Raw genomic sequence first — 17194 nt, forward strand, 5'->3', positions numbered from 1 at the left:
TTACGAGGGACTAGGATCCGGATTAACCCGCTCAATGTGTGAAGCATCAGATGGAGACACGGTTTCCCTGTCTGGTTTTTCAAGTCGTAATCTGGACCTCCAAGAGTGGCTCCTGAGCTGACTGACGTACATGGAGACTGAGCAGCACACAGTGTCAGGATACATTATCAAATTCAGAAGAACTAAAAAAAGAATAACACCAACCAATATGTTTTGTTTCCAATGGTTTGTATGGTGGAAAGCACCACAAATTGGCAGAGAAAACATAAAAGTGCTTAGTATGCTGAACTGTGCAGGGAGGCAAAGGAAGGAAATAAAGGGAAGCGCCAGTGCAGCTTAGCAGGGGGTGACTGAGGTTTTAAATAACAGTGCACTGACAGAAGAGTAGGTGTAAGAAATGGGATGGCTCACAAGAGTCTAAAGAGGCAGAAATAAACTTAGAAAAGGCATAAGTAGCAGAAAGTATGTGTGATCCATTTCTTATTAAGTAAACATTCCTTTTGATCCATGTTTTGCCTCAGTGCAAAGATGTTCATGTAAGATGGACTGCAGAAAGCGCCGATTGCTCCATAAGTATTCGAGCCAGTGGCGCAAACGACCATCTCCGCACAGCACTTGTTGAGTTGCGCCACAGCGTTACTCACCAGTTGGTGGAGTGCCGCTCTGGTGGCCAGTCCTCCAGCTCTCCGTCTCCACGTTATACTCCAGCAGCTGGTTGTTGAGACCATTCTCAGGCGAATATCCACCAATCAGGAGCAGCGAGGAGCCTCTGCGCTGGGTCAGGGTGTGTCCGGCAACAGCAGGAAGTAGCGGGACCTTCAGGAAGGGAGAACTTGTAAACATGCGCATAGACATTTGGAAGCTTTGTCGGCAGAGGAGTGGGGTGGGGTTAGGTGCTCTAATATGGGAGCAGATGCTCAAGATGCAATAGGCCCAGAAAAGAGAGAGCAACACACATAGGAGTTCTAAACGGTAACGGTATGCATCAGCAGACACGTTATCTGCAACAGACCAATGGGTGCAGACTGAGGCAACTTCCCACCAGACAGCACCAGGCCAGAGCTCATTAATTCAGACTTACAGATGAATCAAAGCAATGCACAAGACACAATGATGCAGCAACACACCTATGAGTAGATGCACATGATACACAGTGGTGCCAGACAAGCAGACAGAGCAGACAACCGAGCATGTGGCCGGGTCTGTGCACGGGTGACTGGGGCATGGTGTGGAAGATATGAGACACTGGAAGGTGAAATGGTGCTCACTCACCGTCTCCTGCTTCCACTGGAGAGTTGTCAGGTTTAGCACCCAGAAGTCGTTGGTTACGCTGGTGTTCGTCAGTCCTCCCAGCACAAACATGGCATTGCGCGAAGAGATGTAGGCTGCCGCATGGAAATAACGAGGGCTGGGACCAGGTCCACCATCTTCGGTGCCGGCGAGCATCTGTGTCCAGCGGCGCTCGGGAATTGAATACCTGACAAGAGGGGGTAACAGCATGACCAGGGGACACTCACACTGTGACTAGAGTCCAATGCATCCTGGAATGGAATACCTGCGAAGTGGGAGTAACAGCATGACCTGGGGCACTCACACTGTGACTAGAGTGCAATGCATCCTGGAATTGAATACCTGACAAGTGGGAGAAACAGCATGACCAGGGGGCACTCACACTGACTAGAGTCCAATGCATCCGGGAATTGAATACCCGACAAGTGGGAGTAACAGCATGACCAGGGGGCACTCACAAAGTGACTAGAGTCCAATGCATCCTGGAATTGAATACCTGACAAGTGGGAGTAACAGCATGACCAGGGGGGCACTCACACTGTGACTACAGAAAAAGTCCAATGCTTCCTGTGATCTCTATGCCTTCAACAATTCCATTCCTACCAAACCGGTAGATAAGTAGAACGGCGGGTCACACAGCTTAATTAACATTGCACTTTAAAAAAACGGGAATAAAAAGTTGCTTTTCATTCTTCTCTCCTGTTTTTAACGATCAAAGGTGATAACCCGAAGAATAATTTACTTACCTTCGGTAACACCATCTGGTGGATACTGTAACGAATAGTTTCTTACCTGTCGGTGTAGTTTTGCAGCTTGAAGATCTTTCTGGATTCACTATGCTGTGCATTATTCCGCGATCTTGTGGTTGGGTCCGGATTCGTAGTCTTTTCTTTGTTTTTTTTTTTTTTTTCGTAGCTCAGGTGGGCGTCGACGTCCACCATTTGGTGCACCTCCCGTGACGTCGTCGTGCTTCCTGTGGAAGTCCCACCTTTGGGGCGCCATCTTCGGGTTCTTTTTTCCTTTTTTTTTTTTTTTTTTAACCCTAGGCGATTGATTAATCCTTCTTGTCCATTTTTCTGTATGTTTTCATTTCTTTGATCTTTTCCATTTTACCCCCTCTTCCTCCAGCCTCATCTTCCTGGCGGAGGTGGGTGGGTTCGCTAGTGAATCCAGAAAGATCTTCAAGCTGCAAAACTACACCGACAGGTAAGAAACTATTCGTTTTGCAGCGTGAATCTTTCTGGATTCACTATGCTGTGCATAGACTTTGTAGCGGTTTTCCTAATTCTGTGGCGGCTGGGTGGAAGATGAGCGTTGGTCGTTGAAAATGTGCTGAAGCACCTTCTGTCCAACCTGTGCTTCCTTGTTCATCTGAATGTCCACGCAGTAGTGTTTTGTGAACGTGTGCACAGATGCCCAAGTTGCCGCGAGGCATATGTCCTGGATGGGCGTGTTCGCCAGGAAGGCAACGGTGGCCCCTTTCTTCCTTGTGGAGTGAGCCTGCGGCCCCTCCGCTAGCTCCTGTCCTGCCTGTTTGTGGCAGAATTGAATAGTGAGGGCAATCCACCTCGCGATGGTGCCCTTAGTCACTGGCCTACCCATGAAGCTAGTAGCAAAGGACACAAACAGCTGTTTCGACTTCCTGAGTTCCTTGGTTCTCTCAATGTAGTGCATCACCGCTCTTCTTGCGTCGAGGGTGTGCAGGGCTTTTTCTGCGTTTGAAGTCGGGTTTTGGAAGAAACTTGGTATCTGAATACTCTGATTCATGTGGAACGCCGACACCACCTTGGGCATGAAGTGTGGGTCCGTCCTCAGGACTATTCTATCCTTGTGAATCTGAATGTAGGGTTCCTGCAGCGTTAGTGCTTGAAGCTCGCTCACCCTGCGTAGTGAGGTTATGGCCACCAGAAAGGCCGTTTTCATGGTCAACATCTGCAGTGTGGCCTTGTGAATGGGTTCAAACGGTGCCTTCATGAGCTCCGTCAGGACCACATTCAGATTCCATGCCGGCGGCGGCAACCTTTTCGGGGGGGCCATCCTTTTGGCTCCTTCCATGAATCTCCTCACCACCTGCGAGCTGAAGAAACTTCCACCCTTTTCACCTCTGGTGTAGGCCACGATTGCCGCTAGGTGTACCCTTAGTGAGCTAGAGCAGAGGTTACTCTTTAGAAGGTGTGTGAGGTACCTCAGTACTGTTGCGTCTCTTGTCATTCTGTTTTGCAGGCCCTTTTTCCGGCACCACACAGTGAACCTCTTCCATTTTGCGCTGTAGCATTTTCGTGTAGTTGGTTTCCTCGCCTCCCGTAGCACTCGCATCGTGCTCGGAGGCAATCTTAGGTGTGCGAACTCTAGGTCTTCAGGAGCCATGCCGCCAGGTTGAGGGTCTCTGGCTCTGGGTGCAGGACCTCTCCGTTTTGCATTGAGAGCAGGTCCTTCCTCCTCTCGAACCTGTATGGGTTGCCTTGTGCCATTTCTTGAATTTGTGAGAACCATGTCTGCCTCGCCCACTGCGGAGCCACTAGGATCAGAGTCATGTTGCTGGTTCTGCACTTGTCGAGCACTCTGTGCAACAGGGGTATCGGTGGAAAGGCGTAGGCAAATGTCCTCGACCAGCTTATCCATAGGGCATTTCCCTTGGATTGCTGATCTGGTTGCCTGGACGCGAAGCTTTGGCATTTTGCATTGTGGCGTGTTGCAAATAGGTCTATTGTGGGAGTCCCCCATCTCCGGAAGAGTTTCTCCGTTTCCTGGGCATTGAGCTCCCACTCGTGCGATGCTGAGGTCTGCCTGCTTAGCCAGTCTGCCTCCACATTGTCCTTCCCCGGTAGGTGAATTGCCAGTATATCTATCCTGAGAGGTATGGCCCATCTCCAAATCTCCTGAGCTAGGGATGAGAGTGGGAACGACTGTGTCCCCCCTTGTTTGTTGATGTAGAACATCGCCGTGGTGTTGTCTGTTTGGACCAACACCCTCTGGTTGAACAGGTGTCTCTGGAATGCCTTCAGGGCTAGCAGGATTGTTTTCAACTCGAGGTAGTTGATATGGCGGACCGCATCTGCTGGAGCCCATAGACCCCTCACTCTGAGGTTGTCCATGTGCGCTCCCCATCCCTTCTGCGATGCGTCCGTGGTAATGGTCACTGTTGGGATTGGTGGTGTCAGGCTTCTCCCTGTTGTTATGTTGTCTCTGTTCCACCAAGTTATCTCCTCCTGCACTGCGTGCGTAACAACCACTAGATCCTCCCAACTTCCGTTTGCTTGTGACCATTGCTGTTGTAGCCATTCCTGGAATGGTCTCATGTGCAGGCGTACATTCGGCACCAGCTGGATACAGGACGCCATCATCCCCATCGTCTTGCTCACAGCCCTCACTGTCAGAGCTCGCCCCTTCTGGTAGAGCTTCGTCTCCTTCAGTAGAGCATCTGTCCTCCTGTCGCTGGGCACTACTGTACTGTTGCGGGAGTTGATCTTTGCCCCCAGGAAAATCTTCACCTGTTCCGGTTCCAGCGATGATTTTCCCCAGTGGATCGAGAATCCCAGATTCGTGAGGGTGTCTGTTACGCGTTTTGCGTGCCTCTCGCACTTTTCGCGTGAGTTTGCCTTGACCAGCCAGTCGTCCAAGTAGGGGTAGACATGTATTCCCTGCCTTCGTAGGTGTGCCGCTACCGCCGACAGGCATTTTGTAAAGACCCTTGGTGCTGATTTTAATCCGAAGGCCAGGGTTGTGAACTGGTAGTGTTCCTGTTCGATGTTGAATCTTAGAAGGCCCTTGTGCCTTCTGTTTATTGGGATGTGAAGGTAGGCATCCTTGAGGTCCACGGTGACCATGAAGTCCCCTTCTCTTATCTGTGGCAGAACCTCCTGCAGTGAAGTCATTTTGAACCTTTGCGTTCTGATGAACTTGTTTAGGTAACGGAGGTCCAGTATGGGTCTGAGGTCTCCGTCTACCTTCGGAACCACGAAGTAGTTTGAGTAGACCCCTTTGTTGCGTTCTCTGAACGGCACTGTCTCTATGGCTCCCTTTTGTAGGAGTTTCCGCGTTTCTTCTCCGAGTATTGCCAGTTCTTGGGCCGATCTCAGTCTTCCCTTCGGTTTCCTGTTTGGCGGTCTTTTCTCCAAATCTACGCAGTATCCGTACTGCACGATGTTCCGTATCCACTTGTCTGTGGTTATACGCCGCCACTCCTGAAGGTAGAACCTCAGTCTTCCGCCTACAGGTGTCGTATGCTCGTAGGCTCTTGAATCTTCTCTTCCCCCTGATGACACTTTTTTGCGCCTCACCCTTGGGGTCCTGGCGAGGGTAGGCGTCCTCTTGCGTGCTGAGTCACTTCGACGAGGGCTGTTCGCCCCCTCTCCTCCTTTGGCCACGTCCGTTCCCTCTCCCGCGAAAGGACTGGCCCCGAGGTTGATATTGCCAGTTTTGCTTCTGCTGACCTTGTCCGTGACCTTCACCCTGCTGACCTTGTTGGAACGCCTGGTGCGACGTCCCCTGCTGGCTTCCTCCCCTACCGTAGGGTCTCCTCGAGGGATTTCCTCGCCTCATTCCCCTCAGCTGTAGGGCCCCCATGGACCTCGCCGTCTCGTTTTCTTTTTTCAGCTGGGTGAGCTTCTCGTCCACTGTTGCTCCGAACAGTGTCTCTCCGTTGAAGGGGGTGCCAAGGATGTTGTTCTGCACTTCCGGTTTGAATCCCGAGATTCTTAGCCATGCATGCCTCCTCTCTGTGACCCCTATGGCCATGAGTCTCGCTGAAGTCTCTGCCCCATCCAACGCCGTCTTTATACAGGAGTTGGCGATGTTCTTGCCTTCGTCTATCAGGTGAGAGGCTCTCTGGCGGTATTCTTCGGGGAGGTGCTTTACTAGCTCCCCCATCTCATCCCAGTGCTGGTATTGGTGTCTATTGAGGAGTGCATTCGAATTCGCCATGCGCCAGTGCATTGCGGCGTTCCTCTCGACCTTTCTTCCTGTGAGGTCAATCCTCCTGCTCTCCTTATCCGGAGGTGGGCCCGAAGTTGCTGGTACGTTGGCCCTTCTCCTGGCCGTGGAGGCTATGATGGAGTCCGCGGTCACGCTACCCTTGATGTAAGGGGGGTCCAGGGAGGAGTGCTTATATTTCTTCTCTGTCCTGGGCGTGATCGACCGGCAGGTCGCAGGTTCCTTGAAGGCTTCTCTCCCCTGATTCATCACGCTTTGTAGCATGGGGAGGAACTGGCTCCTTGTCTGGATGGGGAGCAGTGTCTCGACGAGAAAATCGGCTTTCGGTTTCTCCTCGTCGAGTTTGACGCCGAAGGCCATTGCTGCGTTCCTGACCACCATATTGTAGACCCCGATGTCGTCGGGTGGCGAAGGCCTCGAAGGGTACGTGTCCACGGGCTCCTCCGGGTTTTCGGGGTCGAGATCGTGCCATTCGACGTCGTTGCTGGTAGATGCCGCCGATTCGTAGAAAGACCGTTGGTCTTCTTCCTCGGCTTCTCCCTCATAATAGGGCTCTTCTTCCTCTTCGAGATCCCTTGTCAGCCCTTCGGCGTCGAACTCGTCTTCGACCTCACCGACGTCCGCCGATGAAACCGTTGGAATCTTGAATTCCTTCATCCTGGCGTCGAACTCCTTCTTTCTTTGAAGGATGTTCTCCATTTCGGCCTCGAGCCGCCTCTTCTTTTTCTCCATTTCGGAGATGCTTTCGGCGTCGACCGCGGGTCTTTTCGATGAAACTTGCGTCGACGACGAACGTTCTTTCTGCGTCGATCGGCCCGTTTCATGGGATGTTTGACGACCCTTGCCTTTCGGCGTCTTTCGGCACCAGGGAGTCCTTTTCTAAGGATCTGCTCGGCCTCTTGTCCGTGGTTCCCACTTTGGACGTCGAAGTTTTCGGCGCCGGGGCTCCCTTCGTGGACTTTGACTCAGTTTTTCTCGAGTCACCCTCGTGTTGTCGAGGTACTTTCTGTTTTGCGCTCGACGATTCTCTTACCTCGTCTTCTTTTTTCTTGTCGGTCTCTACGACCGTGAAGTTTTCGGCTGTCTCGGCGACGTTGTCCTCGTCGTCCGTGGAGAGGCCCAGATCGTAGAGCGTCGGGGGCTTCCCCTTGCCATCCATGTTGGCGTTGGCTCTTCTCTGTCGCTCTCTCACCCTGAGTGTCTTCGGCGCGAAGGCTGAGCAGGCGTTGCAGTTGATACTCTGGTGATCGACCGGTAGGCAGAGGTTGCAGACCGGATGCTGGTCTTTCTGCGCGAACTTGTGGTGGCAGTTTGGGCAGAACTTGAATGGCGTCTTGTCCATTGCGCTCAGGGTCTCTGAGCGTGCATTCTCCAAGGTCGTCGAAGAAAAAGGGCGCTGGTCCTCTTTTCTTCGCGCTCCTGATGAAATCTCTTCCTTTCCTGATATCTTCTAGTGATTCTATCGACGAAACTCGCTTTTCTTCCTTCTTCCTCCGAGTGTAATTCTGGAGCTTCCCGATGACGATCCAGACCCAACGGCGGAAAAAAGAATCTGAAGATGGCGCCCCAAAGGTGGGACTTCCGCAGGAAGCACGACAACGTCACGGGAGGTGCACCAAATGGTGGACGTCGACGCCCACCTGGGCTACGAAAAAGAAAAAAAAAAAACAAAGAAAGGACTACGAATCCGGACCCAACCACAAGATCGCGGAATAATGCACAGCATAGTGAATCCAGAAAGATTCACGCTGCAAAACTGCACATACCTCATCTTTAGACTATCTCCAGGTCCCAGATCGGATCTGGTGGAATTTTATCAGATTTACTGTTGGGTGGCATTATGCGGCTCCGCGTTGATTTTGTTTTGCCTTGAAGTAACAATGGAGCTGCATATAAGCGCTACCCTTGTGGATCCACGTGATTTCATTTCTCGACTCTGTCCACACCCACAGACGTGGAGTAATAATCAGGTACCAGAGTGCAGATCTCTAACCTGGGGCCTTTGCAGATCCAAAAAGAGACCATTCCACAAAAAGAAGGAAGGGTGGTGGGGAGGGATCCGCAGGTAGATACAAGATTCACCAGAAAAAGCATTACCCAAAGAAAGTAACTTGTTCTTCTGATGAATACTTCCAATTGCAGAGCCCACGCCTTTAGAATAGATACCAAAGCAGTACCTTCCACAGTGGTGGGTCTGTGGAATGGCTCAGACCAAAAGACCTGCAGGACCATGCGGGCGAAATGCCCATCGTGTTGAACTTGGCTGTCAAGGCAGTAGTGCATCGTGAATAGGGCACCAACAACATCACAGCGGACTGCAGTTGAGGGCAGGCATTCTGCATGCCAGCGCAGTGGGAACAGTTATACCTTTGGTAAAAGTGGGTCCTTAATCCGTCCAGGGTCCGCTTCTTAGACATGGCCACGCGAATCTCAAAGCAGAGAACTATCCGCCATTACACAGTTCCTTTCCCACACTGCCTTGCTTTGCTCTGTCCCATACAGCACCACAAACAGCTAAGTGTCCACACTACGGTTTTTCATCAATGTAAAAATGTAAAGCTTTTTTGGGATGCAGGCAAAGACATCTCTCCTCTTTCGAGGGGTGAGAAGAAACAAAGAACGTTGGGAAAGTGATGGATTACCCCACATAAAAAGTAGTCAAACAACATCTGACAAAAGGGCAACCCTGGTATTCAACACCACTTTATCAGGAAACAGTTGTGCACGTGGGCTGCACTGAGAGTCTGGAGTCCACTCGTGCACCGAGCTGCGACCAGGAGCAGTCTTCAGCATCAGGAGATGTAGAAGAGCTGTGCATGGGTCGCCTGGCGTGCACCGGCGGAAAGTACGGGTCCAAATTAAGATTCCACTGACAGTTTTTAGTCTAGGGTTTTAAAGGGAAAAAAATGAGTCAAACATGTTTTAGAAACCGCATCACAACTGGTGATGTGAAGAAGGATGGTTGGTCTGGTAAACATAAAAATGCCACAAGGTGCATCAGATAACCTATAACAGCGAAAATGCAAGTCCTTGGTGCGCCAGTGATACAACAAGTAAAAGGACATACGACAGTTTGGCCTGCAACGCAGTAATGGGTCACTATTGTGGGTGCCACACCAGGCTACAAATCTGTCCCAGGGCCAGGCATAGCAGGCTCTAGAGGGGGGCCTAGCAGTCAGGATTACATCCTCAACCTCGGGAGGAAGTTTGAATGCAGTCAGCCGCCGCCATTCAATCTTCACAGAGGAGGACATTGTGCAGGTCTGGGAGCAGGACTCGGCCTTGCTGTCGAGAAGGGAGATTTCCCGAAGCGGTACCCGGATCAGAGGTCCCAGAGGTTCGGGCCGCACTCTGCTTCCCTGATCGGTCTAGGATGGCTTGGGCCCGGTCATCCTTCAGAACAGGGCAGGAGCGGCAGAAAGGCATACTCCTCTCCTTGTCATCTCCAATGATACACAACATGGACTCTTTAAAATCCTCAATCTGTTGCGACATCGCAGACTGCCCCAGAAACTCGGGGTGCATCAAAATCAGCAGCGGGGTTGGCTCCTCGGTAGGGGAGCAGGAAAGAGGCAGAGAGGCACGGTGATGCCCTTGTGATCTCTCAGGCTAAGAGTGGCAGGACTGGGTCAAATCCAGCAGGCTTTCTTCAACTTACCGGCAGTCTTGGACTGTGATGAGGACCTAACGGGCAATGCCCCCCGAGAGTGGGAATGGGCCTGAACCCTAAACTTTGAGCAGGACTTCAGGGTTCAGCGAAGTACAGGTTTGCTTCATGGTCTGGATCACCTTCAGATGCCCAAGGGCACACAGCTCGGAGGACTTGGAGTCGTGCACTGCAACTAAACACCGAGACACAGCTAGTGAAGATCTGTCAATAGACCCTACAAGGCTTAACTCGGTCATGTCGGGAGGGGAGACGGTCGCCTTCCAGACGGGAACAAAGGCTGAATTTCCTAAGGCAAAGCTCGCCAATTGCCATAGAAAGTTGGGCGCAAGCGCCAGATCCACACACAAAGATAAGGAAAGAAAGAAAATGACGTTGGCATGCAGTGGTGGCCCCTATACGCGGATCCATGGTGTCACAGCAGTGCCAGACGGCGCCACCTACAGGTGCACAGGGTCAATGCTCTTCACATCTCCCAGATGCTGCCTGGTGTCGGGGGGGGGGGGATTCTAAAGGGAGGAATCTGTGGTTAGAAGAATCCAGCAGAGTGTTGGGTTCAAGGGAATTTGCAACCAAAATTTGGCAAATGCAATCACGCATTCTTCTAGTATACCTTTAAAGTGCACGTTTGTAAGTCTTCGCTTTCCCTGATTTCTCAAGGTTGAGGTTTTTTTTGCCTTCTCTCCCATTTTTGCGGCTCCTGAGGGACAGATTAGTGTCTTCAAGTGCAGGGATGTCCATAATCCTCGGATTAGCCCCCCGGGCGCCTTACGATGATCCGCCCGCCCCCTCCTTCCTGTCCATGGGCCGCAACTCTCTGCCTTTGGCTGACAAACCTAGGGGCCTGGCAGCCAAGCTCCTAGACGGGACATGTTTAAAGAAGCTGGCTGCTTGTGCTCGCCTCCAGCTGTGGAGAGCATTACATTCACGCTCCAGCCTGATGGCTGAGGCTGTACAGGCCAGAGACACTGCCACCCATCACCCCTGGCCCCACAGGAACAAACACTGAACCTCAAGAGTGTATTCACCCATCAGTCGGTGCCAAGAGTGTCATTCGGCCATGAGCCGCCCTCTACATTTAGAGCCTGAAAGGGGATATTATGGTGAAAAAAAAGTGACTCCCCTCACAGCAGCATCTGTAATTATCAGAGAAACACACGCAACTACCAACAGCATCTGTAACTGACAAAGGCACACAAAAATACCAGCAGCATCTGTGTCAGATAAAGACACAAAACAAATACCAGGAGCATCTGTGCCAGATAAAGACACAAAATAAATACCAGCAGCATCTGTAACTGTCAGAGAAAGACACACAGCCAATACCAACAGCATCTGTAACCGTCTGATAAAGGCAGACAAAAAATAGCAGCATCTGTAAGTGTCAGATAAAGACACAAAACAAATACCAGCAGCATCTGTAAATGCCAGATAAAGGCACACAACTAATACCAGCAGCATCTGCGATGGTCAGATAAGGACACACAACAACTATCAGCAGCATCTGTAAGTGTCAGAGAAAGACACACAACTAATACCAGCACCATCTGTAACAGTCAGATATAGACACAACAAATATCAGAAGTATCTGTGTCCGATAAAGACACACAACAACTACCAACAGCATCTGTGATGGTCAGATAAAGACACAAAACAACTACCAGCAGCATCTGTGACTGGCAGATACAGACACACAACAAATAACAGCAGCATCTGTAACCGTCAGAGAAAGACACACAACTAATACCAGAAGCATCTGTAACTGTCAGATAAAGACACAACAAATATCAGCAGCATTTGTGTCAGTTAAAGACACACAACAAATGCCAGCAGCATCTGTGACTGTCAGACAAAGACACACACCAAATACCACCAGTAGTACCACTGTAACCTGCAGACTCCCACCCTACAAACAACAGCTCATGTTTTAACCTGTGGAAGCAGGTAGACCAGAAGACTTATCAGAAGTGTGCGGCAGAAACACGTGCCATTGGCCTTTAGCAATTTTTTTTTTTTTTTAACACATTGTCAACCTTTCTTGTTTTCATTCTTGCATTACTACTGTGTTCAAATTCATGCAAGGGTTGTGCAATAGCTGCTTTCACGCACATTTCACATCTTCAGTTCATATCCCCATTTAGTCACTAATTTTGATCTGTCCCTGTCCGTAGTCGTATGTTTTTCTAACAACCAGGCCTGCGTGACATATCCTGACTCTAGGCATCTTCTCCTGGTTTCTGCACGATGTGTACAGCGGAGGGACGTGAAACACCCATGCCTCCTGCTATCCTACTGGACGTGAAACACCCATGCCTACCGCTATCCTCCTGGATGTGAAACACCCATTCCTCCTGCTATGCAACTGGATCCGAAACACCCATGCCTCCCGCTATCCTACTGGATGTAAAACACCCGTGCCTCCCGCTATCCCACTGGGCGTAAAACACCCATGCCTTCTGCTATCCCACTGGACCTGAAACACCCATGCCACCTGCTATACAACTGGATCCGAAACACCCATGCCTCCCGCTATCCTACTGGGCGTAAAACACCCATGGCTCCTGCTATCCCACTGGACGTAAAACACCCATGCCTACCGCTATCCCACTGGGCGTAAAACACCCATGCCTCCCGCTATCCTATTGGGCGTAAAACACCCATGCCTCCTGCTATCCCACTGGACGTGAAACACCCGTGCCTCCCGCTATCCTAGTGGACGTGAAACACCCATGCCTCCTGCTATACAACTGGATCTGAAACACCCATGCCTACCGCTATCCTAGTGGACATGAAACACCCATGCCGCCCGCTATCCTCCTTGATGTGAAACACCCATGCCTCCTGCTATCCTACTGGACTTGAAACACCCATGCCTCCTGCTATCCCACTGGACGTGAAACACCCATGCCTCCTGCTATCCTAGTGGACGAGAAACACACATGCCTCCTGCTATCCCACTGGACGTGAAACACCCATGCCTCCTGCTATCCCACTGGACGTGAAACACCTAGCCTCCTGCTATCCCACTGGACGTGAAACACCCATGCCTCCTGCTATCCCACTAGACGTGAATCACCCATGCCTCCTGCTATCCTCCTGGACCTGAAACACTCGTGCCTCCCGCTATGCTAGTGGACATGAAACACCCATGCAGCCCACTATCCTCCTGGATGTGAAACACCCATGCCTCCTGCTATCCTCCTGGATGTGAAACACCCGTGCCTCCTGTATGCTCCTGGACATGAAACACCCATGCCTCCCGCTATCCTACTGGACGTGAAACACCCATGCCTCCCGCTATCCTACTGGACGTGAAACACCCATGCCTCCCGCTATCCTCCTGGACGTGAAACACCTGTGCCTCCCGCTATTCTCCTGGATGTTAAACACCCATGCCTCCTGCTATCCTAGGGACGTGAAACACCCGTGCCTCCCGCTATCCCACTGGGCGTAAAACACCCATGCCTCCCGCTATCCCACTGGGCGTAAAACACCCATGCCTCCCGCAATCCCACTGGGTGTAAAACACCCATGCCTCCCGCTATCCCACTGGGCGTAAAACACCCATGCCTCCTGCTATCCCACTGGACGTGAAACACCCATGCCTCCTGCTATCCCACTGGACGTGAAACACCCGTGCCTCCCGCTATCCTAGTGGACGTGAAACACCCATGCCTCCCGCTATCCTAGTGGACGTGAAACACCCATGCCTCCCGCTATCCAACTAGACGTGAAACACCCATGCCTCCCGCTATCCTAGTGGACGAGAAACACCCATGCCTCCCGTTATCCTACTGGATGTGAAACACCCATGCCTCCCGCTATCCTAGTGGACATGAAACACCCATGCCTCACGCTATCCTCCTGGATGTGAAACACCCATGCCTCCTGCTATCCCACTGGACGTGAAACACCCATGTCTCCTGCTATCACACTAGACGTGAAACACCCATGCCTCCCGCTATCCTAGTGGACGTGAAACACCCATGCCTCCCGCTATCCTACTAGGCGTAAAACACCTGTGCCTCCTGCTATCCTACTGGACGTGAAACACCCATGCCTCACGCTATCCTACTGGACGTGAAACACCCATGCCTCACGCTATCCTACTTGACATGAAACACCCATGCCTCCTGCTATCCTCCCGGATGTGAAACACCCATGCCTCACGCTATCCTGCTGGATGTGAAACACCCATGCCCCCTGCTATCCCACTGGACGTGAAACACCCATGCCTCCTGCTATCCTCCTGGATGTGAAACACCCATGCCTCCTGCTATCCTACTGGACGTGAAACACCCATGCCTCCTGCTATCCCATTGGACGTGAAACACCCATGCCTCCTGCTATCCTACTGGACGTGAAACACCCATGCCTCCTGCTATCCTACTGGACGTGAAACACCCATGCCTCCTGCTATCCTGCTGGATGTGAAACACCCATGCCTCCTGCTATCCCATTGGACGTGAAACACCCATGCCTCCTGCTATCCCATTGTACGTGAAACACCCATGCATCCTGCTATCCTCCTGGACCCGAAACACCCATGCCTCCTGCTATCCTCCTGGATGTTAAACACCCGTGCCTCCCGCTATCCTCCTGGACGTGAAAAACCCATGCCTCACGCTATTCTCCTGGACGTGAAACACCCATGCCTCCTGCTATCCTACTGGACGTGAAACACCCATGCCTCCTGCTATCCTCCTGGACGTGAAACACCCGTGCCTCCCGCTATTCTCCTGGACGTGAAAAACCCATGCCTCCCGCTATTCTCCTGGACGTGAAACACCCATGCCTCCTGCTATCCTAGGGATGTGAAACACCCGTGCCTCACGCTATCCTACTGGACGTGAAACACCCGTGCCTTTCGCTATCCTAGTGGACGTGAAACACCCATGCCTCCCGCTATACTACTGGACGAGAAACACCTGTGCCTTTCACTATCCTAGTGGACGTGATACACCCATGCCTCCCGCTATCCCACTGGACGAGAAACACCCATGCCTCCCGCTATCCTACTGGACGTGATACACCCATGCCTCCCGCTATCCCACTGGACATGAAACACCCATGCCTCCCGCTGTCCTACTGGATGTGAAACACCCATGCATTTTGCTATCCTAGTGGACGTGAAACACCCATGCCTCCTGCTATCCTAGTGGACGTGAAACACCCATGCCTCCCGCTATCCTAGTGGACGTGAAACACCCATGCCTCCTGCTATCCTGATGGACGTGAAACACCTATGCCTCCTATGCCTTTTTTTAACACATTGTCAACCTTTCTTGTTTTCATTCTTGCATTACTACTGTGTTCAAATTCATGCAAGGGTTGTGCAATAGCTGCTTTCACGCACATTTCACATCTTCAGTTCATATCCCCATTTAGTCACTAATTTTGATCTGTCCCTGTCCGTAGTCGTATGTTTTTCTAACAACCAGGCCTGCGTGACATATCCTGACTCTAGGCATCTTCTCCTGGTTTCTGCACGATGTGTACAGCGGAGGGACGTGAAACACCCATGCCTCCTGCTATCCTACTGGACGTGAAACACCCATGCCTACCGCTATCCTCCTGGATGTGAAACACCCATTCCTCCTGCTATGCAACTGGATCCGAAACACCCATGCCTCCCGCTATCCTACTGGATGTAAAACACCCGTGCCTCCCGCTATCCCACTGGGCGTAAAACACCCATGCCTTCTGCTATCCCACTGGACCTGAAACACCCATGCCACCTGCTATACAACTGGATCCGAAACACCCATGCCTCCCGCTATCCTACTGGGCGTAAAACACCCATGGCTCCTGCTATCCCACTGGACGTAAAACACCCATGCCTACCGCTATCCCACTGGGCGTAAAACACCCATGCCTCCCGCTATCCTATTGGGCGTAAAACACCCATGCCTCCTGCTATCCCACTGGACGTGAAACACCCGTGCCTCCCGCTATCCTAGTGGACGTGAAACACCCATGCCTCCTGCTATACAACTGGATCTGAAACACCCATGCCTACCGCTATCCTAGTGGACATGAAACACCCATGCCGCCCGCTATCCTCCTTGATGTGAAACACCCATGCCTCCTGCTATCCTACTGGACTTGAAACACCCATGCCTCCTGCTATCCCACTGGACGTGAAACACCCATGCCTCCTGCTATCCTAGTGGACGAGAAACACACATGCCTCCTGCTATCCCACTGGACGTGAAACACCCATGCCTCCTGCTATCCCACTGGACGTGAAACACCTAGCCTCCTGCTATCCCACTGGACGTGAAACACCCATCCCTCCTGCTATCCCACTAGACGTGAATCACCCATGCCTCCTGCTATCCTCCTGGACCTGAAACACTCGTGCCTCCCGCTATGCTAGTGGACATGAAACACCCATGCAGCCCACTATCCTCCTGGATGTGAAACACCCATGCCTCCTGCTATCCTCCTGGATGTGAAACACCCGTGCCTCCTGTATGCTCCTGGACATGAAACACCCATGCCTCCCGCTATCCTACTGGACGTGAAACACCCATGCCTCCCGCTATCCTACTGGACGTGAAACACCCATGCCTCCCGCTATCCTCCTGGACGTGAAACACCTGTGCCTCCCGCTATTCTCCTGGATGTTAAACACCCATGCCTCCTGCTATCCTAGGGACGTGAAACACCCGTGCCTCCCGCTATCCCACTGGGCGTAAAACACCCATGCCTCCTGCTATCCCACTGGACGTAAAACACCCATGCCTCCCGCTATCCCACTGGGCGTAAAACACCCATGCCTCCCGCAATCCCACTGGGTGTAAAACACCCATGCCTCCCGCAATCCCACTGGGTGTAAAACACCCATGCCTCCCGCTATCCCACTGGGCGTAAAACACCCATGCCTCCTGCTATCCCACTGGACGTGAAACACCCATGCCTCCTGCTATCCCACTGGACGTGAAACACCCGTGCCTCCCGCTATCCTAGTGGACGTGAAACACCCATGCCTCCCGCTATCCTAGTGGACGTGAAACACCCATGCCTCCCGCTATCCAACTAGACGTGAAACACCCATGCCTCCCGCTATCCTAGTGGACGAGAAACACCCATGCCTCCCGTTATCCTCCCGGATGTGAAACACCCATTTATTTATTTATTTATTTATTTATGGGTTTGTAACGCGCCGGCATCACACCCGAAGGTGTATCTCCGCGCGGAGCTGTAAGGAACAGTCAGGGCAGCGCTCCAACTAGAACAGAGTGGTTTTAAGGAGTTTCCTAAAGGCCAGGTGGCTAGAGCAATCTCTGAGAGAAAGAGGAA

General features: G+C 51.8%; 1 protein-coding gene across 1 annotated transcript in view; it reads right to left on the reverse strand.

Moving 5' to 3' along the window:
- MEGF8 (multiple EGF like domains 8) overlaps nucleotides 1-17194 on the reverse strand; it is a 634126-nt gene that overhangs the window by 180773 nt on the left and 436159 nt on the right. The window contains exons 29-30 of the mRNA XM_085615576.1: nucleotides 1273-1477; nucleotides 645-816 (exon numbers count right to left, since the gene is read on the reverse strand). Coding sequence (XP_085471702.1) covers nucleotides 645-816; nucleotides 1273-1477 — 377 coding nt within the window. The remainder of the gene's footprint in view (nucleotides 1-644; nucleotides 817-1272; nucleotides 1478-17194) is intronic.

This window comes from Triturus cristatus, chromosome 7, assembly GCF_964204655.1.
Source record: "Triturus cristatus chromosome 7, aTriCri1.1, whole genome shotgun sequence".
Taxonomy (NCBI): domain Eukaryota; kingdom Metazoa; phylum Chordata; class Amphibia; order Caudata; family Salamandridae; genus Triturus; species Triturus cristatus.